The sequence below is a fragment of the Brachycentrus maculatus genome, unplaced genomic scaffold (genome assembly GCF_059751285.1).
Source record: "Brachycentrus maculatus isolate JH-2025_06_01 unplaced genomic scaffold, ASM5975128v1 h1tg000992l, whole genome shotgun sequence".
NCBI classification, from domain to species: domain Eukaryota; kingdom Metazoa; phylum Arthropoda; class Insecta; order Trichoptera; family Brachycentridae; genus Brachycentrus; species Brachycentrus maculatus.
The window spans coordinates 50,300-78,196 of NW_028281710.1; the positions used below are offsets into that span (position 1 = coordinate 50,300).

General features: G+C 34.8%; 3 protein-coding genes across 6 annotated transcripts; 2 read left to right on the plus strand and 1 right to left on the minus strand.

The window, feature by feature from the left end:
• Window positions 1-296: 296 nt before the first annotated feature.
• On the minus strand, window positions 297-15,296 carry LOC148299694 (nuclear RNA export factor 2-like). The gene is made up of 11 exons (XM_088275791.1): window positions 15,107-15,296; window positions 14,681-14,886; window positions 11,578-11,670; window positions 11,247-11,490; window positions 9,862-9,988; window positions 9,084-9,306; window positions 7,557-7,749; window positions 6,282-6,436; window positions 5,579-5,782; window positions 1,995-2,116; window positions 297-1,628 (listed from the first exon to the last, which is right to left on the minus strand). Exons 2-11 carry the CDS (start codon window positions 14,849-14,851, stop codon window positions 1,556-1,558), a joined length of 1,605 nt encoding a protein of 534 aa, XP_088131917.1. The 5' UTR covers window positions 14,852-14,886; window positions 15,107-15,296; the 3' UTR covers window positions 297-1,555.
• Window positions 2,494-5,543, plus strand: LOC148299695 (nuclear valosin-containing protein-like). Its single transcript, XM_088275790.1, has one exon. The coding sequence runs from the start codon at window positions 2,557-2,559 to the stop codon at window positions 5,329-5,331; it is 2,775 nt and encodes a 924-aa protein (XP_088131916.1). The 5' UTR covers window positions 2,494-2,556; the 3' UTR covers window positions 5,332-5,543.
• Window positions 15,297-16,583: 1,287 nt separating the features above from the next.
• Window positions 16,584-27,503, plus strand: LOC148299696 (uncharacterized). Of its 4 annotated transcripts, none has more exons than XM_088275795.1 (8): window positions 16,584-16,797; window positions 19,247-19,454; window positions 19,922-20,083; window positions 22,021-22,202; window positions 22,901-23,019; window positions 23,583-24,208; window positions 25,863-26,174; window positions 27,099-27,503. In XM_088275795.1, the coding sequence occupies exons 2-8, from the start codon at window positions 19,274-19,276 to the stop codon at window positions 27,236-27,238; spliced, it is 1,722 nt and encodes a 573-aa protein (XP_088131921.1). In that variant the 5' UTR covers window positions 16,584-16,797; window positions 19,247-19,273; the 3' UTR covers window positions 27,239-27,503. The 4 variants fall into 4 exon arrangements, with proteins under 4 accessions (XP_088131921.1, XP_088131922.1, XP_088131918.1 ...); XM_088275796.1 differs by having other exon boundaries at window positions 23,583-23,866; XM_088275792.1 differs by having other exon boundaries at window positions 16,584-16,670.
• Window positions 27,504-27,897: the final 394 nt, after the last annotated feature.

Below are 27,897 nucleotides of genomic sequence, written 5' to 3' on the forward strand. Positions count from 1 at the left end.
TTTGTTCTAGAGATAATAGGAAAAAGAGGGCGAGGGAAGACTTCCTGCGGGTCCTTCTGGTTTATCCAAAACATGCAGGTCATCAATGCTAAGGGACCTACCAGGGTCAAATTAAAAAATACAGGAAAATTTTATTACTAATTTATGATTTATCCATTTCCAATGGAAGTAAATTTTAACCTACAATGGATACCAAATTTAAGTTTCTAGAGCCATTTAATTATTCTTACCTCTCGTATTTGAAAACAAGCCTCAATCTCATAATAAAACGGGGTAAAAAATAAAAACTCAAAACAGTTGTTTAGTTTATTGATTTAATACATTTAACATATAAACGCTTTTTTAAATACTTAACATCAAGATATTTACTATCGTAAGTATTTCAGAATCTTCCAAAGGAATTTGTCTTGTTTAAAATAAATTCTGATTATTTTATACATCATTACCAAACTATAAATGTCTTAAATCCCGCGGCCCGCAGCGCCCTTACGTGCGGCCCGCGGTCATGTATGACCAATTCATTTTTAAACCAGTGATATAAATGTGATGTTTTTTTTATACATCAACAAAATTTATGCGCTCCATTATTATCTATGAGCCAAGTCATGCATGTTGTTATAAAAACAGTGATCTATATCCATTCGCGTGCTCTTCAGCGTCGCCAATTTAAGGCAATTTCGAAAACCAGTTAAGGTGTTAAACTTCAACTATTGAAATAGATTTAGAAGAATTAAGTATAATAATAAAACCCTTATCCGCACCCCAATGGTGCATAGGGCACTGTGTCATATAAACGCAGTGTTATCTTGATCGTTTATACATGAAGGAAAGGTGATCAGCCCTCCGCTTCAGGTACCAGTCCATGGTAATTTTGAATAAATATTACAGTGAAAAAATCACTTATATTTATTTTACCCCCCTTGGGAATCGAACCCGGGACCTCCAGAACGGTAGCCGAGCGTGCTGACCATTACACTACGGAGGCGGACAGAATTAAGTGAGCCAAAAGAAACTCAAATCTAGCACTCGGTGGCCAATGATAAATTGTTTTTTTTTAAATTAAAATTGGTAATTTTGTTTGATTTATGTGTCCTAATCAATAATTTTGATTATTAAAATTTTCCAAAATGTTTACTATACAGACACATTTTTTGTTAATGTGTTTTCTTCTCACGTCTGGTCGAAGTAATGTTTTTTTTTCACAATTAACCTGATTGTACTTGCTGATTATCTGTGCATTCAAATTATTTATAATACTTTAAAAAAATATTATAAGTATGAAATTCGTTGTTATAAAAGTATTAAATATTTTTTTTCTAATGTCTGTATGTGGCCCTTCGGAAAATTTTAGGTCATCGGTGCGGCCCGGGTGGAATTTAGGTTGGCCAGGCCTGTCTTAAATGAAGATCACATAACTTGAAGAGATGAACCACATCATTTTTGAACCACACATACACTTTATAATACGTCTGTCATCACATATAACGGAATCGTTTTCAAGAAATGGTGATTCTTAATTTGGACCTGTCCAGTAAAATTTCCAAATAAGCAAACGTTATTCCTTTTGCAAAAGATTTATGACATCCAACAGTGCAGCTCGGAAGTTCCATCGATTTCGCTGCAAAAACCTGGAAATAATAATAAAATAATAAGTAAATAAATACATTTATCTAAATCATTTTATGTTATATTTTTCATTGCGTTGTATAATGTGAGAACCTAAGAGGTTTGCTCACTTCACAAGGATATAAATAAATAGATATGAGTGATACAAATAGACTATTAATTATTTTAATAATGCATTTTGTGTATTCACAAAATGCATTTTTAAAATAATCAAAAGTGTATACGATGAGTAATTATTTTTGATAAAATTTAGAAAAGTGTACCGTAGTTCGAATATTTACCAAACATTTAAATGTCAAATACATTTTTTAAATTTAGTTATTTTATATCCTCCTTATTTCATAAAAGATATATAATTTTTAACTCACTGTTTGGCATGGGAGTATGGTAGTTTAGTCACAACAATAAATAGTTCTACGATTCCATCCGTTACAGGCGCCTCCAGGAGGGATGGATCCAAGTTTATTAAACTCGGTTTGTCTTTAACAGTCTATAAAAAATGCAAAAAAAATTGTGTGTGTAATAAATTAAATAAAAAAGTTTGAAAAAATATAACGAAAAAAATAATTTCAACTACACATTTTAAATAACCCGCGTATAACCTTGAAAATTATCAGTGTTGCTATATTAAGAAAATATATATATAGTACGGAACGTTTTATTATCATATCAGCATTATAAAATTACAAGTTATGATACATTTTTTTTAATAACGTGATTATAAAAACAAAAATATCTAAAATTCTAATTTTGATATAAAGAAAATTTGAAACAAGAATAATGATTTGTTCTCAGTTTTCAGTACCTACGCACCCATGCGCAGACTTCATTTGACAGTGATACAAACTTAACAAAATAAAGTTGAACGTTTGTGACGCGGGCGTTCGGCGGGCAAGATCACATTTCTTTCGTGCGGATTAGTAAACGGCAATGAAGAAACAAACGCGGACCAAATTCAGCGATCCGTTAATAGTACCGCGCGTTAAAAATTATCTAGCCGAAAATGTTGACAAAACATTCGTCGACGTCAGTCAAATGGCCCGTTCCTTGAAAGAAAGATACCGGGAATACAACAACAGAAATGAAAGCGCCTTCTGTCAGATGGTGGAAGCCGCTTACAAAATCGTACTCCACAGCTACGGACTAGATGAGGGAACGTCTTCCGATGGTTCCGAAGAAGATTCTGACGATTTGGAGCTCCTGGACGACAGCAACGTGTTAAACGATCAACTGATGGCAATGTATAAAATGCAAGACAAAAAAAATCAGAAAAAGGATCGTAGCGGGAACGATAAAACCAGCGAACTGATCGACATAAGTAGTGACGACGAATCGAATAGTGGAAAAGCTCCGAAGCTCCCCAAATTGAACGACCAAATCACAATATCTACGCACATTCCGGATCTCAATCAACACAAATCCAAACAAGTCACTCCGGCAGTTAGCATAAACGCTACTAACGACAATAACACAAGTAAATACGACATAACCTCTACTCCGAACGACAATCACAGAAAAAGGAAATCGAACCACGAATCATCGAAAACAATTCAAAAACGAAAGGTTCCAGTAGAATCCGAGTCCAAATTAGAGTCGACCATGAGTAAAGTAACCTTTGAAGACATGGGAGGAATACTGTCCATACTAGAGCAAGTGTGCGATCTCATCATGCACATGCAACACCCGGAGGTGTACAAGCAGCTGGGGGTGAAGACTCCGCGGGGCGCTCTACTGCACGGGCCCCCGGGCACTGGCAAGACGCTACTCGCGCACGCTGTCGCGGGCAAGCTCAATCTGCCGCTGCTCGCCCTGCCCGCTACCGAGCTGGTCGGGGGGGTTTCCGGCGAGTCCGAGAAAAGGATCAGAGACCTGTTCGAGAAAGCCACAGCGTTAGCTCCCTGCGTATTATTTATAGACGAGATCGATTCCATTTGTGCCAATAGAATAAATGCGCAAAAAGACATGGAAAGGAGAATAGTTTCCCAGTTGTTATCCAGCTTAGATGCGCTTGGCGACAACGATATATCCGTATTGGTTCTGGCGGCTACCAACAACCCGGATACGCTGGATCCCGCTCTCCGCCGAGCGGGGCGGTTGGAACAAGAAATCGCACTCGGGATCCCTACTCTGAAGGCCAGAAAAGACATATTGCGAATTATGTGCCGCGGTCTCAATATGGACCAGAACGTGGACCTGGATATTGTAGCGCAGCTGACTCCCGGATTTGTCGGAGCTGATCTCCGAGCTCTGATGAACAAATCCAGTACAGTCGCTATCAAAAGAGTCTTCCACAACATCAAGAGACAAAATCTGTCTCTACCGGCAGAAAACACTTTTGCGAATGACCATAACGAATCGAATATTCCTTCCATTATTCCAGAGAGTGTAGGATCTGCTACGATAGAAACCCAAATTGAAAAAGCCAATGAATCCAATTTGAATGGGGACATTCTCAATTCTGAACCAAAACTCCCAGAAGACAACGTAAATCCAGATAATGCTGACGGCCCACCCAATTTGCCGGATGTTCCCTCGTTAGATGTTAATAATGCAAACGACATTGTGCCACCTGTCGCTGCGGATATTCCGGGTGAGAATATCGAAACCTGTTCCGTGAATCCGGCAGTAGAGGTTTGCGAAGACCTAAAACGAACGGAGTCTCCCCAATCTGAATTGAAGGATATACAAAAATTATTAGATGAAACGGAACCATTTACAGCGGAACAGTTATCGACGATGAGTATCACGCAAGAAGACATATTAGCGGCTTTAAAATCCACAAAGCCCTGCGCAATAAGAGAAGGGTTCGCGACAGTTCCCGATACTACTTGGGAAGACATAGGATCCTTGGGAGATGTGAGACGAGAATTACAACTAGCAGTTCTAGCCCCGGTGAAATATCCCGAACAATTAGAAGCTTTAGGCCTTTCCGTTCCTAGCGGAGTTCTGCTGTGCGGACCGCCGGGTTGTGGCAAAACTCTCCTCGCCAAGGCTGTAGCTAATGAAGCCGGAATAAACTTCATATCTGTTAAAGGACCTGAGTTGCTGAACATGTACGTAGGAGAAAGCGAGCGCGCAGTAAGGACATGTTTCCAGAGAGCTAGGAACTCGGCACCTTGCGTCATATTCTTCGACGAGTTTGATTCCCTGTGTCCTCGGAGAACGAGCGGAGACTCGGGCGGCGCCAGCAGAGTGGTCAACCAGCTGCTGACGGAAATGGATGGAATCGAAGGCAGAGAAGGCGTGTTCGTGTTGGCTGCGACCAATCGCCCGGACATAATAGACGCCGCCGTTTTGAGGCCGGGAAGATTGGACAGGGTTCTGTTTGTCGGAATGCCTCTGCTTCAAGACAGGATAGATATTCTGAAGGCCATCACTAAGAAAGGCACCAAGCCGCAGTTGGCGTCGGACGTGGAGGTAGAGGTGGTGGCAGCCGCCACCGAAGGATACACGGGGGCGGACTTGGCAGGACTGGTGAGGCTAGCGGCCACGCAGGCGCTCACCGACTTCATAACGGGCAGTATCCCCTCTTCTCCGCTACTCGTGTCCGCCACTCACTTCCAGAAAGCTCTCGTCAAGATGAAGCCTTCGGTGTCACCCAAAGAACAGCAGCATTATGAGAAACTGCGTTTAAAATATTCATCGCTGGGAGAAGAAAAACTCGATGTAGAAATGGATACAGAAGAATCAATGGACACTGTATAGTAAAAATATGCTAAAATTAAATCACTTTGTACAGATAATTTCGATTTTTTAACCAGACTCGAGTAAAAAAGTTATAGTTAAGTAATTTTTTGCATAATTTTTATAATTTAAGGGTTCTTGATTGTTTTTGACCATGTTTTATTAAAATTCTCATATCATTTAGTGTTGGTAGATCTTTGTAATAAAAAATAAATAAATGAATGAATACTGCATTACAATTATTTTATTTAAATTAAGGTTCACTTACCATAGTTGTAGCAAAAGCATTCGCTGCATTTTTACTCAGGTGTGAGCTGATATTTAAAAAGTCGTTGGTAATCTTGTACTGGTGTTTGTCATTTATTTTTGTCAGTATGAAGGTTCTCGTGAATTCATACAGGGGTTCGTCTTGGGAGAGAACTGCGGATGGTATCTTGAATACGCCTGATATTGTCAAAATTGTGGAAGGATCCTAAAGAAATATAAATTTAAGATAATTAGCAAACCCGGAACGATAAAATAACTCGAGATTATTCATATTAAACACATTACTAGTTTTAGACCAACTAATCCATCTACAGGTGTAGTGTAACTAATCTAAAAACATATTGATGTGTCGGAGTGCAAACGTGCATCGTGTAATTTTATCTTTATTTTCCAGGAGAGTAATTTAATACTTTAACATTTAACAATAAATGTGTGAATTTATCTTATTTATTATTTAATTTTTAAACATCACTTTTTTTGACATCTCCACATGGATGAAAAAGGATATGGAAGTCTGAGTATTTACAGGGCTTATAACCTGTCATAGGCTGGTTAAGTGATCACTCTACACATACAACATTCACCATTCTACCCGTGGTTGTAAATACATGTCACCGGTAGAGACGTTAATATCTGTCTACATAGTTTGTAGAAAATTAGTTCAGAACAGTTGCTAATTAATTAGAAATCTTCTCTTTGTTTACCGAATATCCTGTTACATCCACTGTGAAAGTAAGAGGGTCGTGTTCTGTTTTAGGGAGGAAACCCAGACATCCGATAATACCCCTCGGACCAAAAAAGACATTTCCTTTTAGTTTTGAAACAAGCAGATTATGGGACCTCTTGTGAAAATTAGAACCTGAAAATATTTTAAATTAAGTTCCTGCCGATAGTAATTATTGGTGTAATGTATTAAGAACACATATAAACATCCGTAATGTTAAACGTAAAGCACATACAAATGTACAATTGAATCGGTTAATTACCGAAGGGAATAAGTTTAAATATGCTCTTATTCACAGTTAACCTTTCCCTCCCGGTGATAGTATTTACTACAACTCATATAAAATACAATAGATATGGGCTCAGAATTTTTGTATTCCTCCATAATATAATTATGTATTACATGAAAGTATTATAATATGAAGTTATTCATTTGCAGGGATGGAAATTAATAATTGGAAAAAATTGGGAATAAAATCGCTAATACACAAATGTTTCTGTATGTGCGCGTGTGGCGTACTTTGTAAGTATACGCGCATGTCGTAACGGCATACCGTCTTACGTGACGTCAATAAAAGCAACATTTAGGAATATTCACATTTTTCCCATTATTAAACCACATTTTCATATGGTGTACAAAATACATACCCCCGGTGCACGGGGAAATTTTTAGCACCGTAAGGGAAGGGTTAATATAAAATTTAAGATTGTTTGCCTTTTTTAGAATTTATTATGCTAATTTAACATTGCCGACTTATTCCCTTTGGTTACTAATCATAGTTTTAAGGAAAAAAAATATACACATAAGTCTTAAAAATAAAAATAAAATTTTAGCATTTGGGCCAATTTTCAATTTTATATTTTTAGTATTGAAAATTGGCCCAAACGCTAAATTTTATTTTTATATTTAAGACTAATGTGTACATTTTATATTATAAGTTAAAAACTTATATGACTTTTATAAGATACGCTTCAAGTTTTCTATTTTATTAATTTGATGGCCACAGGCCCATTATACGCTTTTTCCGTTGGAAGTGTCACAGGAAAAAATGGAGTGGTACCTACATTTAACTGTCAAATGAACTGACTTAGTCCTTTTCTTTATTCTCTTTCTTTAGATCTCCCTAAAATAAATCGAACTGCATCAATATTGCTATATGGGAAAAATGGTGACTTATTCCCTTTGGTAATTAACCGATTCAATTGTGAAACCTAAGCCTACGGAAAATATATTTTTGATAACAATAAATATTTACCACAAGTCATCTGACAGGCAATATTAAAAATAGCTTTGTTGGAGTACATGTCTGTTAACAGTCCCCGTTCATCCGAATCAAACAATGTAAAATAAACCTCCATAAATTTGTTAACCAAAGGCGTAGCATTTCTGTCAACTGTAAAATTGCGGTGATTTACAGGGAGGCGATCTTGAAAAAATGACTTACCATCCTAAAAAACAAATAAAAACGGGTTTATACAATCAATATTTGAAGCACTAACTTTGTGATCTTATACTTTGCTTAAAATCACTAAACTGTGGCTTTTATTACATCAACCTGGCAAAATATTATAAAATACAAAAATGTAATACAGCGAAACCTTTATCTATCGTTACTCGAAAAGTCGTTTTCCCGTATGTGTCGTTTATTTATTCCATCCCAAATTCATTTCATACAAAAATAGGTCGCATTGATTGTTTCTCTAACACCATTTTACCACATTCATCGTTTAAATTACGCTGCATATTTGATATATTTTGTCTGTGTTTTTTACATTTTCCTCAATTTTCTCAATAGGGTATTTTCACTCGAGAGGAATATATAATTAAACATACTCAACCTATAAAGGATTGTATAAGGCCCGTTTTGTGTTTGATATAATCAATATTTTCACTTATCATTTTCTTTTGCAAAATTCGCCGTCGTAAAAACAATGTTTTCGTAAGTTGGTAACGAATGACGTCACAGAAACGAATCCACACTACTACTATTACATCTCTATAAAGCAGATACATAAAGGGATACGCCCCATAACACACCCGATAACGTATAGCGGTGTCCATTTTTCGTTTTATTCAAACCTTAATATCTCCCTTATTCTCTACAGATTCCAATAAGAATGTTACTGATAGTCTTGTGATTTTTAATATTAATTTACTAGCCGATAATAACACATCATGAAATTGATCCATTGTATTCCAATGTGTGGGATAGAAACTATCGAAACCTTGTGTGATGTAAGGTTGAAGGACACAGCAGAATAGGTCGATATTGATGAAGAGGAGCCGCTGCCTGTTACTTTATTTTCAGAAGCATGGACACTCTTTGAAACATTGAAAATTTTGTACTACGCGTATTCAATAACTGATCCCGAAAAAAATATTATTTGCAAAGCCCAAAATATACTGTTGACTTATGTAGATTGGGAGGACGGTATCTTTACTCGATAGTATCTCCTAGTGTATTGACCTCTTAATCCTGCATTCATTGTTTTCCCGCATTTATAGTTTGTTTCAATAGGTCCCTTCAAAAACGATAGAAGTTTTACCGAATAATGTTTGTTGTTTTAATATTAAAAATTTTGGCAGGTATATTTTTGCTAAAAAAAGTAGCACTTCACTCTTCTTTATAAAATACTTATGGTTCTTACAATGTTTGTATGGAGAAGTGCCCAATATGTATTCAAAGAAGAAAATAAAGGTTAATTCGAGCTATTTAGACTACAGATAACTGCAATGACCAAGAGAAAAATTGTTGTAGTATAAATTAGAATGTAAAACTTACCAATTTTATTATTAGGGGGAAAATAGCTTTGATATGATCTATATAATGTTCTTCTTGAACATAATTCATGCATATATCGTTCCCATCCAACCATAATTCTGTTATCTTATTTGACAATCCTTGCAGGGGCGTCAAGGCTGCCACTCCCGGTATAAGGTTATTTGAAAGATTTAGTGAATTCACAGCACAAAAAGTGGTTGGGATGTCTAATTCTGTTACTGATCTGGAATTTTATATAATATATATATGTGTGTGTGTGTGTGTAAATACTCATATCGCTCACTCCTTTCAAGAACGTCATAAATCAAAAAACTTCATTTTTCAGGAGAACGTTTTTAAAGTGTAAAAATATAATACAATGTATTAAAAATAAATATCAAGCCACTTATTGAACTTTTTACTGTGCAACAGATATTTTTAGGTAAAACCTGAGGTTTTTTCTCCATTTGAAAAATAATTAGTATATTTTAAAAAATAATTAAACTATACATTTTCTTCAAAATACAAAAACATCACTTTCTGCCCTGTAGCAGGTAAACATTATGTTAAAAATATGCCTCTTTTGCTGGGATACAGTACGTTTTCTGGGCATTCCGGAAGCATGCACAACTGAAAATTGACGATTTTTGATTTATGACGTTCTTGAAAGGAGTGAGCGATATGTGAATTATACAATAATAATAAACTACAGATTAGTTCATGCAATCATGCAGTTTAGTATCAATAATTACGTAGTTTTTAAATGAATATCATAATATCGTCAAAACTTCATACTAACTTTAAAATGTTTTCGGAGAGATTCAGTGTGTAAATGTGCGGTGATAATTCAAGAGTCTTTATTAAAAGCCTGATGATTTTTTGGTTTCCAGGATACGAGAGTGGAAAATAAATGACATCCAGAAAACCTGTGGAATATTTTTTTTTTACTACACATAAAATAAATAGTTTTTACAACATTTTGAGTGTGTCCAAATACTTGTTCACAAAATCTGGATTATCTCCAATTACAGGAGTTATTTTCATATTATTTTTTGACATCTCATCAAAGATGAAGAAGAATATGGAAGTCTGGGCATTTACGGGGCTGACGACCGTCATCGGCTGGTTTAAGTGATCTCACATCTATTGGTGAGATGTAAAGAAGCTTTTTACTAAGCAGAAACTCTTTTATTAGTATGTGAGGTCCGAATCCTGGATTATAATCACACACACGAGAAACGCCAGAAAATACCATTCTCATTTTTATTATTTAAGCTTATAATTTGAGTAGTGTGGTTGTCAATAATGGGTAGAATTGGTGAATGTTACACGTGTGTTAAGTGATCACTTAAACCAGCCGATGACGGTCGTCAGCCCCGTAAATGCCCAGACTTCCATATTCTTCTTCATCTTTGATGAGATGTCAAAAATAATATGAAAATGACTCCTGTAATTGGAGATATTCCAGATTTTGTGAACAAGTATTTGGACACACTCAAAATGTTGTAAATAAATTATCTGGTCAAATTATAAGCTTAAATAATAAAAATGAAAATGGTATTTTCTGGCGTTTCTCATGTGTGTGATTATAATCCAGGATTCGGACCTCACATACTAATAAAAGAGTTTCTGCTTAGTAAAAAGCTTCTTTACATCTCACCAATAGATGTCTCTAGTGAAGTTCTAGTGATTCAAGAACAAGGTTTCTAAATTGATTGATATATATAGAACTTCCAAGAATTTGAGTAGTGTGGTTGTCAATAATGGGTAGAATTGGTGAATGTTACACGTGTGTAAAGTGATCACTTAAACCAGCCGATGACGGTCGTCAGCCCCGTAAATGCCCAGACTTCCATATTCTTCTTCATCTTTGATGAGATGTCAAAAAATAATATAAATAGTTTTTAATGTGTAATAATTATGTAATCATATTTGCTACTTTACTGGGTATTGATTTTTGAGTGTATTATTAAACATTGTTTCTTTTTTACTTCTTCTCATTTCGATTCGATAAGATAATAATATTTACACAATGATTTATATTCTGTACTAACATCTGTTAATATTCAACAGCTGTGTACATAATGTGACGACCACTTGGTTTTTAGAAAACATGATCTCAAGTTACCGTATTGTAAGAATTTTCAAGTCTTACACACAAATAAGTAAATGCAGATTACAAACCAATGTTATGCTGAAAATTTGAGAGGTTCAATTCATTACTGCCCATATTGAAGCAATCCTTAATAACATTATGGATAAGTTTAAACGGGTTTATGTTCTTATGTGGAGGATCATTGTGTGCAACTTTTAAGCGAAAGGGCCATGCTGAATCATTTGCGCAGAAGAATTGGAATCCCATTGTTGAAATCTTCTTAATAGCTCTCTCGCATTTAGTAACATAAAACTTTTTCAGCATATGACCTTTCTGGAAATTATAAAACAATTGATTTTAAATTTGAAACGTAATTGATAATGTGAAAATATTTTTTTACTCCAAATTATTATTACAAACCTCTTGTAAAACTGGAACAAATTCAAATGGTGAAATTTTCTCCAGTATTCCATCAAAAATTTCACTTTTTGTATGCTTTCCAGGATCATCCACCTGAAAATTATATATTATTTTCCATAGTAGTTTGCACATTTGGCTTTTACTCACACAATATGGAAATATTCATGTCCAGTACACAACGGAGTTCTGGTTCCAACCCTTACGTATGGAAGCGAAGCATGGAGTTGGCAAAAGAAGGATGAATGCAGTCAAAATGCGATTCCTCAGACGAATGTGTGGCAAAACGATGTTTTATAGATGTTCGAATGATGAAATAAGGAAAGAATGCAAGGCTGAGATAAGTATTATCGATAAAATTAAGAAAGGTGTGTTGAGATGGTTTGGACATGTGGAACGTACGAGTGAGGAAAGAACGGTTAAACAAATTTATGAGGCGAATGTAGTTGGAAAAAGTAGCAGAGGAAGACCGAGGAAAACCTGGCACAATCAGGTATGTCAAATACTTGAAAGCGGCCGGGTCAGGAGTCGTAATAATCGTCGGGTATGTATGAGGAGATGCATGAATGTAGAAGAGGCGAAGAATGTTTGCAAAGACAGAGTGGTGTGGCGTTCGATTCTCTCTGCCTACCCCTGCGGAGAAGTGGCGTGATGGTTAGTTAGTTAGTTAGTTTGAAACACAACCGAGTGTTTTACATAGATTTTTGACACAACCAGAGAATAAGGATATGATTAATTTGGTTGTGCCAAGTCTTTCTTGTCCATCCTCATTCTGTTCTCCCATTCACATTTGCCATACCTATATACTATCTTAGCCATTCTCTCGTCATCCTTTTGCTCCTCATGTCCAACCAGCCTCGGTGAACCTTTTTATTTCAACTATCCCTAATTCCGTCATATGTTCCTTTCTAATATATTCATTTTTGTATTGTCATACTTATGTGTCCGCCTCCGTAGAGTAATGGTCAGCACGCTCGGCTACCGTTCTGGAGGTCCCGGGTTCGATTCCCAAGGGGGGTAAAATAAATATAGGTAATTTTTTCACTGTAATATTTATTTAATATTACCCTAGACTGGCACCTGAAGCAAAGGGCTGATCACCTTTCCTTCATGTGTATAACGATCAAGATAACACTGTGTTTATATGACGCAGTGCCCTATGCACCATTGGGGTGCGGATAAGGGTTTTATTATATTATCTACATACTAATATAGATTTTTTCCACACATTTTGCTAAGTGATTGGATTTCAACAGTACATATTCACTCTTTTTTCATGCTTCTTTTGCCAATCCTATATTTCATTTTCCATACATCAGTTGGCACTAGCACTCTTGTTTGATTGGCATGAAAATAGTTTTATGGTCAATCGCCATATTTAGAGTGGAATTAAAATTAATGAAACAATATTTGAACATAAAAAAAAATTGGACTCTTTAATTCACCATCTTGTGTACTATCAGGCTAGTTCCGCGGTGGGCTGCAGGGGGCTTGGAGAGATCTTGTTAAATTAAGAGAAATCAATATTCTCTGATTCATATTATCCGATCCCATACAAAAAATAAGTCATATCTATATTTTGTCGTTTGATGTGCATATAAGGTATTTTTACTATTTTTAATTATAATGTATTTTGGATAGTTTTTACAAACTTATACAATTCACCCCCAACCCTTCCACCCGCGAGCCCCTTATTAAATAATTGGCAGCCCACCCCTGGGCTAGTTGTACAGAAAAAAGAAAAGTGTTAAAAATTCAACAAACAGCTCGGCTGTTCAAACGTAAAACACAGTAAGGGACATTTTTTGTAGTACGTCATTTTTGCATTTTTGGACTAAGTAGAATCTACTTAGTCCAAAAATGCAAAAAAAACATACTACAAAAAAAATGTCCCTTACTGTGTTTTGAGTTTGGACAGCCGAGCTGTCACTAGAGGTATTTTATTTATTGTTTGGCTTTCACTTCGTGGTAAGATATGATGAAATTGTTGAAGAAAAATACTTGTTTTTTTACCACTTGAGTTTATTTTATTATGACAACAAGTTTATATTTAGACCTGAAGATGAAAGCACAGCTTCCGAAACTAGTCATCATAATAAAATAAACTCAAGTGGTGAAAAAAACAAGTGTTTTTCTTTTACAATTTTAAGTCACAAGAGGTAGCACATAAATTCCTAGTTATGCAACAGGTTGTTGCCTTTTATCAACTACTGCCGTAGTGGGATCCAATTTCTTCAGAAAGCTTAGTGGAGCTGACCAGTATGTTTCTCTGAATTCTAAGCTTTTCTGCATTTTTTTTAAAAATATTTATTTATTTAAATAATCCGCAAAGGCTCCATTTTAAAGGCTTGTCTGCAGGTAAGATTTTATGGATAGAGAAGGTAGATTTGTAAAATATACCACAATCATCCATACCAATTAATAGATGAATAAATAGATCTTTAGAAATTGGTAGGAATCCAACCCGCGATTCCAGTTTCGCAGTCAAGCATCTACCCAACTACGCCACATTACCTTTTAAAATTAGATAAAGTGATAAAAAAAATAACTGGTAGTTTTTACAGCAGTTGTATTACCTTTTACTTTACTTTGAAATGAATTCTGACAATTTATATCACCGTTTTCAAGGGTTAATAGCTATATAAATTTCCCATCTTAGAGGGCTGCCAGGACTTTGTTTCGGCATGCCTGCGTTATAGCATACCTTCATCCCTGTATGTTAAGTACTCTATATCAAGTATGTCAAACTCGCGGCTCGGGAGTATTTATTTTGCGGCCTGCGGATACCCGCGGTTATATTTTTCTTTTATTTTAATTCTTCATTGAATTTTTTTTTTTTGTTAGGGAACATATAATATTCTTTTACAAAATCATTAAGTTGGATCTATTGTACCTCATGACTGTCTTTGATGATAAGTTATTCACTTAAAGTTATATAAAAATGAAAATGAGATTTTTGATGAGGCCCGCCGGCGTACCCAATGTACCTTATGCGGCCCTTGGTGGTTTTTGAGTTGGACACCTCTGCTCTATATCATGTATCAATCTCGAATGTGAGAAAATGTTAAAAGAACCCTGCCATAAAGAGTAATGGGGAAATACGTACCGTTATGGAATACCACTTAGAGTCCACAAAATCCAAATCTTCAATTACATTTTGATTGCTTTTTCGGTCACGAGTTTTAGCCCTGAATGGTAATTCATTCAACTCATTCTCATCATCGCTATCAATACTAACATATTCATTATTTTCATCCGAAATGTCAATGGATATCATTTTGCGATTTTTATCTAAACCTAATATCCATAAACCTAAAATATAATATATTAACCCATTATAAAGTGTTTAAAACCTTGAAAATGTGTTTGCTTGGTCTTTAAACATCGTAAAAATTAGTAATAGTAATAATATTCATGGACATTGACATATGAAATTTAATGAACACTCCTTTTTGTGAAGCTACTTCTTTGAAGAAAAAAATTACATTTGGCTCAAATAACATCTGATACACTAAGTGAAACTCATCCTAACCTTCACAACCAGAAGTAGTATTTTTTTCTAGTTCTGAAAATGTGAGAAAACACGTGAAGAACACATCGAAATATGAAAACGCCGAAAACCGAGAAATTAATCAAATGACATTTTCTGAGACGTTTATTTTTGTTATGTTTTATTTTTAATATTGGTAAGATTGGTTTTGACCTGTTGCTGGCTTCGTACTATCACTTAGTGTTGCCCATGTATCAGTTTTCCGATTTCGGAAATATAAATGAATATGTTGACGAAACCCATACAAAAGTTTTCCCTTTCTGTTTTGATGAATTTTTGGGAGAAATTTAATATTATGAGCCAAAAAAATGACCGTGCAGCACCTTCCGCGTGATAGTATTGAGAAAAATAAAGAATAATGAAATCCAAATGAATATTTAGACGAAACCCATACAGCAGTTTTAATACATAAGGTTCCTTTCTGTTTTAATTCATTTTTGGGGAAACATTTCGGTATTTTTAATATTTTAAGCTAAAAAAAAAGGACCGTGCAGCATCGTTTGCGTGATAGAAGTGAGAAAATTAAAAAAATAACAGAGATTTATAATGAGAATCAAAGAGAGAGAGAGAGAAAGAGCATTTCTAAAAAAGACTAGAATACTAAATTTGGTGATTAATAATCCGTTTATTCAATATGTATAGTATCATTGATTGGCACTTTAATTGGTTTTACTGATATGGTTTGTAATATATGTCCTTATGAACTTAAATATGAGATAAATGTTCGTATTTCGGTGTTTTCGAGATAACGAGAAAAAATTGCATCTATTCCGGATTTTGTTGTCGATTCGTTGGATTTGTTATTTATGTACAGACCAAATTTTTCGAAAAGAAAGTTAATTACTTTTAAGACCTATAAAGTCCTTTCCTTCATTCTTATTCATTATTTCTTTGATTTTGCTAACAACTGTAGGTGTAAGTATGAGGGCTACACTCCAAGGTATCTTCTTTTTGTTGACTGCGCGTACTGTTACACTTGTTACTACTCCTGTGGCCGTCTTGGTTTTTCTTCACTCTCACGTAACGAAATGTACTTAATAATTGTGACCTGTCATTGAAATTTCACTGTCAATCTCATATCTCATCGAATCGCCGCTATAAAAGTGTCAGGTTGTGGTCCCGTGGTAAGTGTCGCGGACTCTTGAGTCAGAGTTCGAAACTACTCTACCACAATTTGATCCCTACTTTTGATAATAAGCCGCTTAGGCTCACAGAAATAGAATGAAAGTATTTTTGTAAATAATAAAATCACTCATATTTCTCTTTTTTAAAAAGAAAAGAAAGAAGTATCTTTTCAAAAAATTAAATATATTTTTTAAAGATTTCTTGCATTCGGAATTCCGAAATTGATAAGGAAAACGTCAGGAAAAGCAATTTAATATTGCTGTTGGTATCACTGTTTCGAGAATCTTCGGGAAGGTTGTATGCTGAGCTTTATTGATCGTTTTCCCCGGAGCCCAGTTTTCGCGATGTCATCTCGTCATTAGACTGCATTACGTGTTTTGGTTCTGTTGTGTCCACCAGTTGCGCCATACGGTGAAATAATGTGAGTATATATTTGTTGATTCTCTCCAAGCCGTTATCAATTCGTTTAGTTTGTTCGTCGAGGTTCCATCTGCATTGATTTTAATAGTTTATTCTGTTGGTCCTTTACTTTTTGCGTCTTAGTCGCGGTAAGTATTTTCCTTCTATATGAAGAATAATATTAATTAATAATATAACCAAATATTAGCTTTATTGTCTGATATTCTACGACCTTGTGAAGATTATAATGATTACCTCTTGGACAAAACATGTTTGAGGTCGTGTTTCCTCGCAGTTTAATTGCGAATGGATGTTAGTTTGCAAAATCTCAAGTCGCCATATTGAAATATGTATTTACATTACAATATGTTTGTATACTCCTTCCAAAGCCGATGCTAAAATCTGATTTTAAAGTTCCCTTTAAAATAAACAAAAATATTCATGGTATTTCTTTAAAACAAATCTGGACTCTGCTTTTTCGCTTCACAGGGCGTTGTCACTCATCGATCGAGATTTTTTTTCTTCATATGGAATAAAAATATTCTCTTTTGATCGCTTTTGATGAGTTTTTGTTTGCATTCGCATTGGATGGTCGAGTTGGCACAGTCAGCAGACGTTTGCATATATTTATTCAATACATATTTGTCATTTTCCATTTACATAGTGATGAAATTATGGCGCAATAATGCCGGTATGTCGCAACAGGTCAAACTGAACATTTATTGATTAACGTTAACGATGTTATTAGTTGTGTGATTTCATTGGTAGGTAGAGAGGATAGAATGTCGCATTACTGTTTTCCAGAATTTTTCCGCATATCGGACAATAATTAAAAAGCTGTTTTTTTCTGAATTTGTTGCTTGACTCAGGATCAATACAAATGAGGGTGTTGTGACGCAACAGGCGCTACACAGCTGCGCATTTATGGTGAAACAATTTCCCTTATGGACGGCACCTGCTGCCAATCTGTCGCATTTAACGACAGTATATAGCCTTTTTTTGTTTTCAAACAGTGTACCTACCATCAAAATTCTTAATTATAATTATTATTAAGGGAATTATACTTTTATTTTATTTGGATTTGAGTTTTTCCATTGGGCAGGAAAAGAACAAAGAACAGTAGACAAAGTTAAATGGAAGGTTTTCGTAACATTTATTGCTCATTCATCGTGAAATAGTGTCTGAACTATCATCTTCAACCAGATACAAATTATCCTGCGAATATTCGCTTGCATTTTCATTAGCTCTAATGTCCAGGTATCTAAATTTAGGATATAATTATCAAAAGTTAGCCATATTGGTTTTGGTCAAATTTTCACATTGATCCTGGTTTTTGTTTTAAATTCCTCATCCATCTTCTTAGGTTGCAGTACAAGTTTCAGTTGAATAATGGCAAGGAATTATGGAAAATGAAAAAAAATTATAAGAGAAAATAAAATCATGAGATTCTGACAAAATAGCCATTTTAAAAACGCTAAAAAAATATATTTATGAAATAACTTTTTGTAGATACTGTTCTCGTTGTGTGTAGCATTCATACACTGCTCATGTTTATACTCACTTTGAGACAAGTGAATAAGTATGAGTCAAAGGGACTAAAGGCGAGTTCTCACAAATTATGCATTGCAACATTTTTAGTGTGTCCAAATACTAGTTCACAATTTATTTTTTTTACATTTTTTGACATCTCAACATAGATGAAGAAGAATATGGATGTCTGGGTATTTACAGGGCTTATGACCTGTCGAAGGCTGGCTAAGTGATCACTCTACACACATTCATCATTCATAGATGAAGAAAAATATGGAAGTCTGGGTATTTACAGGGCTTATGACCTGTCATATACTGGTCAAGTGATCACTTTGCACACATTCAACATTCACCAATTTTACCCATGGTTGACAACCACACTACTGAAAATTTCTTCTTCTTATATAGAACTTCTAGACTTCTAGATATATTTATTAATCTCTTGATACAGTACATTGAGTTCACAACAGCCATCTATGTTAGATTGAGGAAAACTTTTATTAAAATTTAAGTAAAAGTTGTTTTATTTTATAAAAATACCCTACAGATTTTTTGTACTCTGTAATCCGAATGCTCCACTAGTCCGAACAGGAGGTACATTTTCGGCATTCGGATTTTAGAGATCCTGCTGTACTAACCCTGTTACTAATAAATAAATTATATTTTATAATTTATATTTGAAGCAATAACTTTGTGATTTTTCATTTTATAACTAATGTATAACTTTTGCAACAGAGAACTTAAATAAGATTACTTAGAAATATTAGAAATTAAAAAAAACAATTAATAATAATTTTAAACTAATAAATACACAAGTGATAGATTTTTCTAGAAGTCTGTTATTAAATATGTTTCCAATCACTCAACATCCCTGATACCTTTTGACTGTGACAGCTAATATACACAAAAAATAAAGCCACTTGGGATCTACCCAAGCTCTTTTGCTTAGCGTTTTAGTATTAAGAAGCGGTTAGCCTTGAAACCGGTAGACATTATGATTAAGTTATAATAATTATAGTGGTTATAAAACAAAGTTGTATTTTAATTATAAATTATATTTTCTTTCAGAACTCAGAACTCAAGAAATCGAGAAAAATGCAGCCCGAACAGAGCGTTTCGTTCAAGGTGTTCCTCATCACGCCCGATGGAGGCGATTCCGAAGTCAGGAGATTTGGGATTGACAGGAGCGCCGTGACCAGCTTCGAATATCTTAAAGCGAAGCTGTACTCCGTGTTCCCGGTGATGAATAATGGGCCCTTTACGGTTTCCTGGAAAGGTATATATTTTTTAAGATATTGGAGTATTAATGTAAACTATAGATGAATAAGTATGGAATGAATTACCTCTCCTTGTAAAAAATGCACCTTCTTTAATACCTTTTAAGAAACATCTGAGACATTACTACCTATCATTAGAATCCTAACTGTCCATCAAACCTCCTCCCTTAGTTTTTCCCTCTACCTCTTTCCCTAAACTCCCTTTTACCTTTCCCTTCCTTATTATCATCAATTTGTGATTCATGTTTTTTTAAATGTTAAAGTACTTACTATCTACCCTCTGATTGCAAACAGCTATACATATATGGTATCAAAAGTACGTGGCATATGGCGAGCTGTAATTACACTCCTTATCATTCATCGTTCACTTTGTGTGTATCATATTACCACACCACAAAGTTACCAATGCTTTTAATATACAATATATCAATAAATTACATTCTAAAATATGTGGTTATTCCCTTAGATAACGAAGGAGATGAAATCATGATTTCCAGCGATGAAGAGTTGCTCTTGGCTCTTTCGAGCACTCCGGATGACTTGAAGAAGTTGTATGTGAAGAAGCTGAACAAGACTACTGCTGCTGATGCGGCGCACGTTTTGTTCGGTGCCGCTACGTGCGGCCGAAGTAAGTTTCTTTGTTTTTTTTATGTATTCTCCATATTTTATTTTTGTATCATTTCATGCTTACGCGGGCGCTATTTGCGACTTCTTCAAACCCTTATCCGCACCCGATGGTGCATAGGGCACTGCATCATATAAACGTAGTGTTATCTTGACCGTTAACACATGAAGGAAAGGCAATCAGCCCTGCGCTGAACGTGCTGACCATTACACTACTGACCCAGACTTTGTGACAGTGCACGTAAAATATTTATATTTGTTTTCCGAATAGCTCAGGTACTTTGGGATATTTGAGTTGTTAGGAGTTCTCTTAACTCGATGCAAAGTATTCTTAACTGGCCATCCCGCAAACTGAATCACTCGCTTATGGTTTCCGAGATATCTACTCGAGTGAGTGTGGATACGTTTGAATTCTTCCGCTTAATTTGTGATATTCTTTTCATTGTAATGAGAAAAATTAGTTTGTGATGAATACCAACGGCTTATGCTATTTTACAGAACTGATTTGCGAATGGTGATGCCGATTGCCATTTTAAACCATTTTGTACCTTCAGATATTGATATCTTCTAGTTAGCGAGACATATTTCAGGATAGATATTTTCCTTTTGTTATAATCATTAGGTGTTCACACTCTTATGCATATTTAAAAAAATATTTTTCTAAATTTAATTCAACATTTATTATATGTATTAACTTAAGTAAAATTTTGCAATCTACAGAAATAGTTAAAGAGTGAAATGTTTCGGTGTCGACATGTTTTTGTTTTTACTTTGGGTACTTATTACGAATGGGCTGATACATTGTACCAGCTGAGTCAGACCAGAATTATGCTAAAAATAAATCAGAGCACAATGGAACAATGGAATTCCAACATAAATAATAATGATAACTAAAATCTAATGACTTGGGTGTTTTTCCACTGTGTGATAAAAATTCACGCAGTATATAATATGTTTTTGTAGAATATTATTTTTATACTATGCAAATAACCTATCCAATTGAGGTCACACTACCAATACATTACACATTGATGATTCATAAGCATGTATTGGCATATTTCTGGCATCTAGAACATCATTTGTTTACAAATATGTGACATTATTTCTTTGAATGCAACTTGTTTTAACGTGTAACTTAATTATCAACCAGAATATTAGTTTTCTTCTTTTTATAGATCCTCAGGATCTGTTGCTCTTGGCATGTTGACTGCCAGGTATCTCTCCACCTTTTTGGAGGTCTGCCTTTATTAAGTAGAGGTCTCCTTCAGAGTTTCCTTGAAGGGATATCTTTCATCATGATATCTTTCATCTTACACATGCTTCGGATATCAGTGTTTCTTACGCGGTCTTGCAACGTGTTTCTGGTTATAGATCGGAGAGTTTTCATCTCAGAGATTCGAAGTCGAGATTTCGTTCTAGAAGTATCTGCTCATGCCTCAATTCCATCATCATGTTTATTGGTTGAACACATGTTATGTATATTTTTTACTTTCCATTCTCATGTGTTTGTTCCTCCGCACTCAATTTCCGAGGCATCCGGATATAGCTGCAGCCTTCTTGATTTGTTTTAGAGTCTTACCATAGAGATTACCGATGCAACTAACGTCAACTCCAAGATACTTAAATTCCATCACCTGTTCAACGGCTCTGTTATTTACAACTAATTTGCATCTTACTGGACTCTTGGATATGGTCATGCTTTTAGTTTTGTCAATATATATCATCATGTTGCACTTTTCCCATGTCAAGTGAAACTTGAAAATAGATTCTGCTGTTAAGACGGCATCATCAACGTAGCAGACATTCCTGATTCTTTTCCCGCCCAGTTGGTAGCCCAGGTTCACGGTGGCAACCAAAATCTAATTTAATGAATGATAAACACAGTAAATGGACAATATTCTAGATATGTATAATTGAATACATAAATTGATGTTTTTACAGAGCGCACTTTTGATAACAACGCTGAGCATGTGGGAGTAGTGTGCGATGGCTGCGAAGGGCCCGTCATCGGGTATCGTTACAAGTGCTTTTCGTGCATTGATTTCGATCTGTGCTCCACGTGTGAAGAGAAGAAAATGCACTCGCAGCATTTCATGATTCGCATTCCTTCGCCCATTTCCTCTGTAAGTTTTTCTATTTTATAAATGTATAATTAATAAACCAGCTTCATACAGTACTTAAATATCTATAAAACAACCCATTTTTTAAAATGGCTATTTGTAAAAATTAAATATTTAACATTTTTGACTTTATCTGAAAAATAGTGGAAAATGCAGATTTTTGACTTTGGCATTGGCACAATGATATATTGTGAGGATATGATGAAAACATTTTTTGTTATTAATTATGTAAAAATGAAATCATTCTTTTAAGTTTAGAAGAGAGTTTTAAATTGAATGTTGGAGTAATATTCACTCTAGGACATGTCCTTACAACATTCTGAATATTAATTCTCGGTCAAAAGTAATTTGGTACTCTATGGTCAGTAAATAAAAGAGGTAAATCAAATTACCAACTATTTTCATTCTTTCATTCCTTACAAAATAAAAAGAGTGTTTTGAGATAATAATGCATTAAGTGTTTTGATACAATGCAGTTGTGTTGTATACACTACATACCACCATGATAAACAGTAAATGAAATGTGCTTCCTTTTTCTTTTAGTATTTCGCCATTGCACCACTATACATACCATATTGTATTTTACACATAAAAAAAGACTATAATTAAATTGACATGTGAAAATATTTTCACACGTTTTTTATGTAACCTTGTGTTTTTGGTTTATTTTTATATTGATGAGCATATTTTGATGATTTTAGTCGAAACTGCCCAAGATCTTTCCATCTAAGATGCGCAGGATTGTTGTGAATGGACCCCACGTAGTTTTGGAGAAGAACGAAGGACCAGAATGTCCTCACAAGAAACATCGCCGCGATAGGTAAGATCTTTTTTGTTAGCTAGTGTTAATTATAAAATAAATATATGCATACTGGTGATTTTGTCAAACAAAAAAAGTCAAATTCTAATTGATCAATTTTCCCGAATTCCTCCCAGTATTTATTCTATCGGTAAGACTGATCTATCCTAGTAAAAAAGCAACTTGAAATTATTTTACAAAAAATGACATAATAAAAAATACCACATCATACTTTGAATTAAGCATGTCAAGCTCGCGGCCTGTATTAAAAAAAAAATATTATATAAAATCATGACTAAAACCTTTACTTACTTTACATGTAATTATTATTATAATACAATATTTAAACTCGTTCAATTTAAATTCATTTTGTCGTAAAAATTATATAAAATCATGGTTTTTAACTCCTGCCTTGTGTATGTAACACAGAATTTTGTCTAGCTTCACACCAGTCTGATGATGTCGGTTGCTGGTCAAATAAAATTTATTTGGAAAAAATTAAATAGTTATTCTATTCTATAAAATGCAGCTCCACCGAGAAATGTCAGTACAAAACTTAAAACTTATTATTTTCCAATCTGCAGGCACCACGGAGGTAAAGGCCACCACGGGGGACGGCACGAGGCAAGGCACGAGGCGAAGCACGAGGCAAAGCACGAGGGCCAGCAGCGAATGGGAAAAGATTTTGCCAACTGGATGTCAAAAATGACTGGTTATATCAACGGATTCTCCAACCTGGCCGGAAGTTTCGATATCGAGTTGCCGAATGGCGCCGCCGGCGCTTCCGCTACTGCGCCCCCGACCACCCCGTCCGAGCCCCAAGCTTCCGCTAGCGCCGCAAATGCGAACGAAGCTAAGCCTCAAAATGGTAATATCCCTAGCCCATCCGACATGTATAACCGTCACGTTATGTTCGTGAACGGCTTCGGCAATAGGGTCGCTCATATTCTAGACCCTTTCGGGGCAACCATCGATATCAATCTCAGGGCTAGGCCTCAATCGAAGGCCGAGTGCTGTGCCCACGATGAAAAAGTAGTTCCTGAAGATGTTGCAACAGAGTATACCCCGACAGCTGATGAGTTACGTCCTCCCACCATTGACGTTGACGCTGAGGATGACTCGTCCTCCTCTGATGACTCGGATGCGAGTGTGTCTGAGAATGTGAAGCCCGAGGGATGGACACTTTTGAATACTGACGAACCTGTAAAAGGTTAGTTTTTGTCTAGAGCCAACTACATTTTAATATCTGGAAACCATCATTTCAGAATACACTAATAGATCTTTATACGCACTATTGCGCATGCTAATTTTCCAATTAAATTGGAAAATAATGCCTTCACATTTTCATTCTAACATACAGTTTGTCCGACCTCTATACGGTAGAATCGTAGCGTTAATTTTGTCCATCACAATCGGGACAATAATTTTGTCCATCACAAATCTGACTAAAGCGACTTCAGTATCATTTTGTTAATTGCTGTATGCACAGTATTTTTTAATTAATTTAAACCTTTGGTTACCAAAATCTGATATATCGGCTTTCGGTACTCTAGAGAGAAATATCGGATCCGTCAGATCGGACATCATGATTTATAAAAAGTATCAGATACATTTTGGACAGTATGTTAGGGATTCCTTCAGGTTTGTGCAAAGAAATTCATATTTTTTTTTTCTTCAATAAGTTATACATTAGATATTGAGAATTAAATGATCATTTATATCTTACAATGAGTTGTAATATTATACAAATTTATGTTTCCAAAACTTGAAAAAAAACGAGGAAAACAAAGTATGTATAAATATATAATATATAAAATATTATATACTTTGTTTTCCTCGTTTTTTTTTCAAGTTTTTGAAACATAAATTTGTGTAATACATATTACAACTCATTGTAAGATATAAATGATCATGTAATTCTCAATATCTAATGTATAACTTATTGAAGAAAAAAAAAAATTTTTTTTTTTAATATTTCCAAACAATGTATATATATAGTATACTAAACCAATTTTGTTTCCGTGTAAAATAAGCTGTGCTATTATTCAAATAAATATATTTTTACGTGTCAAGGTTAATCAACACAACAATATGCGATAAATTGATACAAATATAAAACATATATTGCGTAACTTAAAAAAATTAAAATGACTCAAACCCCTACTTTATTTCTTTCAACATCGGATGTCGTCAATTAGGTCGGGAAGTCGATAATTTGTTGAATTATGTGCGCAACCTAAAAAGGAGGTGGACATTAAGTGCATTAAGGCAGCATTTACTCCTTAGTCAATTTTTTATAGCGTTGCATACATTTAGTTAACCTGGAGAGATATTTTTGTCTTTATAAATTATCGAACATCTTTTATTTTTGAATTATTTATGTTTAAATTGCGGTATTTCTAGCATAGTAATCCCAAAAGTCCTGGTAGCCAAAGGGGTAAACTAACAAGCTCAAATAAATATGCATGGTAGTAAGATCAAATTGTTTGATACACCAAAAATTTTCCTTATACTTTTCAATTGATTGCACGATATGGGTTTTTCCATAGTGTAGGAAATGTTTCTAAGACATTTGTATTTTTTGACTTTGAACTGAATTGAAATTATGGGGGAGCAAAAATTTTGTAGTACTATTCAAATTATGGTAATATTCAAAGTACATATTTTGAATTAAAGAGCTTTTACTAAACAGTGGCACCTCTCATAACGAGCATAATTCGATCCAGAATGTTACTCGTTAAGTGAAACATTTTGTTGTTTTGACTAGCGCAGAAGTCCCGGCTCACAAGTGAATGTCTATTTAAATATGACAGTAGAATATAACCGTAATTGGAATTTTAAAATATATGTATATTTTATTTTAGAAAACAATCAGAGCGGCGCACCCATGCCGCCCCGCAATATTGCTTTTGACATGGAACAGATGACGCGTGAATTCAACAAGCAACTGGAGCTGCAGGCTCGCGCTATGAAGAACGAAGTTATGGCTGCATCGTCCGCCAATGTGGCTAGTGGTAATACCTACGCCGGAATCTACCCTCTGATTTCGGAGATGATTGCCAGGCCTTCTGCTCCTATTCAGAATGATCCTTCCCCGGCTCCGATGGAAGTTGTTGCCGAAGCCCCCAAACAGCCAACCCCACCGGCTGCCCCAGTTTCTTCCGTCAGACCTACGGGTAAGTCAATTCTAAAACCATAATCAAAGTAAACACGGCCTTTTTTATGTAAAACTCCCCTTAAATTTTTTGAATAACCATTAAAACAACTCGCTTTCTGAGGTTATATTTGATTTATTCTTCTTGTAACTCTTAGTTGCACTTGATGCCGCATAGGTCTGAAGGTTTTTTCTCCATTTGAAAAATATTTAGTATATTTAAAAAAATAATTAAATAATACCTTTTCTTCAAAATCCAAAAAAAACACTTTCAGACATGTAGCAGGTAAATATTAAGTTAAAAATATGCCTCTTTTGCTGGGATATAGTACATTTTCTGGGCATTCTGAAAACATGCACAACTAAAAATTGACGATTTTTGATTTATGACGTTTTTGAAAGGAGCGAATGAATTGTCACAAAATTGATTTTTAACAATCAAATTCAACTTGGTAGACTCGAAAAATCAGTGTTTGATTTAACATTTAATATGTAAACTAAAATTCATTTTATTTTTTGACTTCTCATCAAAAATGAAGAATATGGAAGTCTGGGCATTTACATTCACCAATTCTACCCATTATTGACAATCACACTACTCAAATTCTTGGAAGTTCTATATATATATATATGAACCAATTTAGAAACCTTGTTCTTGAATCACTAGAACTTCACTAGAGACATCTATTGGTGAGATATAAAGAAGCTTTTTATTAAGCAGAAACTCTTATATTAAAAACTCTAATGAAGTTCTAGTGATTCAAGAACAAGGTTTCTAAATTGGTTCATATAGCTCCGTGAATGCCCAGACCTTCATATTCTTCTTCATCTTTAATGACATGTCAAAAAATAATATGAAAATAACACCTGTAATTGGAGATAATCCAGATTGTGTGAACAAGTATTTGGACCCGCTCAAAATGTTGTAAAATTCGTTTGATTTCAGCTCCCCGTATCGCTGAAGCCTTTGACAGGATGCTGAGCATGGGTTTCAAGGATGACAACGGTAGGCTGGCCAGGCTCTTGGAAGCCAAGGATGGGAACATCAGTGCCGTCTTGGATATCCTGACCCAGAACATCCCTTGAACGAAGCGCTTGCTGGCAGCATTGGATATTCTCACCCACTGCGCTTACTAATAATCATATAGAATATATTCCAGTTTTATTCCTTCAACTTGTAGCGGCATACTTCATGCCCGTAGTCTTGGCCATGTCACCAAACCAATTGACATTTACTTAAAGATATGTTATTGTAGCATGTATACTTACTCATACATGATAAAATATTCCAAAACGTATTTGTCATTCAAATGTATACTTACTCATACATAATAAAATATTCCAAAACGTGTTTGTCATTTTCTGTTATGGGTTCATTCTATTTCATTTTATTTAGATGTTAATGAAGCATTCTATTTAAATACCTAAAAAAAATATATGCAGAGGATATGGAAATGTTCCGGCCTCAAACACCTTTTTCTAACTACTATACAATATTTTTATAAAGATTATATATTTATACCCATGTTTTTATTCCTATAACTTAAGAATAATACCTTTGTTTGTGTTGTATTTTTGGTTATGAAACCAAACCCTTTAGCATTTTGACCATTTATTTACCTGTTTTGTAATCAAAAGAACCAATTTTACTTTTAACATTCGTTCCTCTCAAATTCTGTGTTATTATTTTACTTTGATAATTTTGTATTTTTGTTATTTAATTTTGGAGTTGGTATTATTACTTA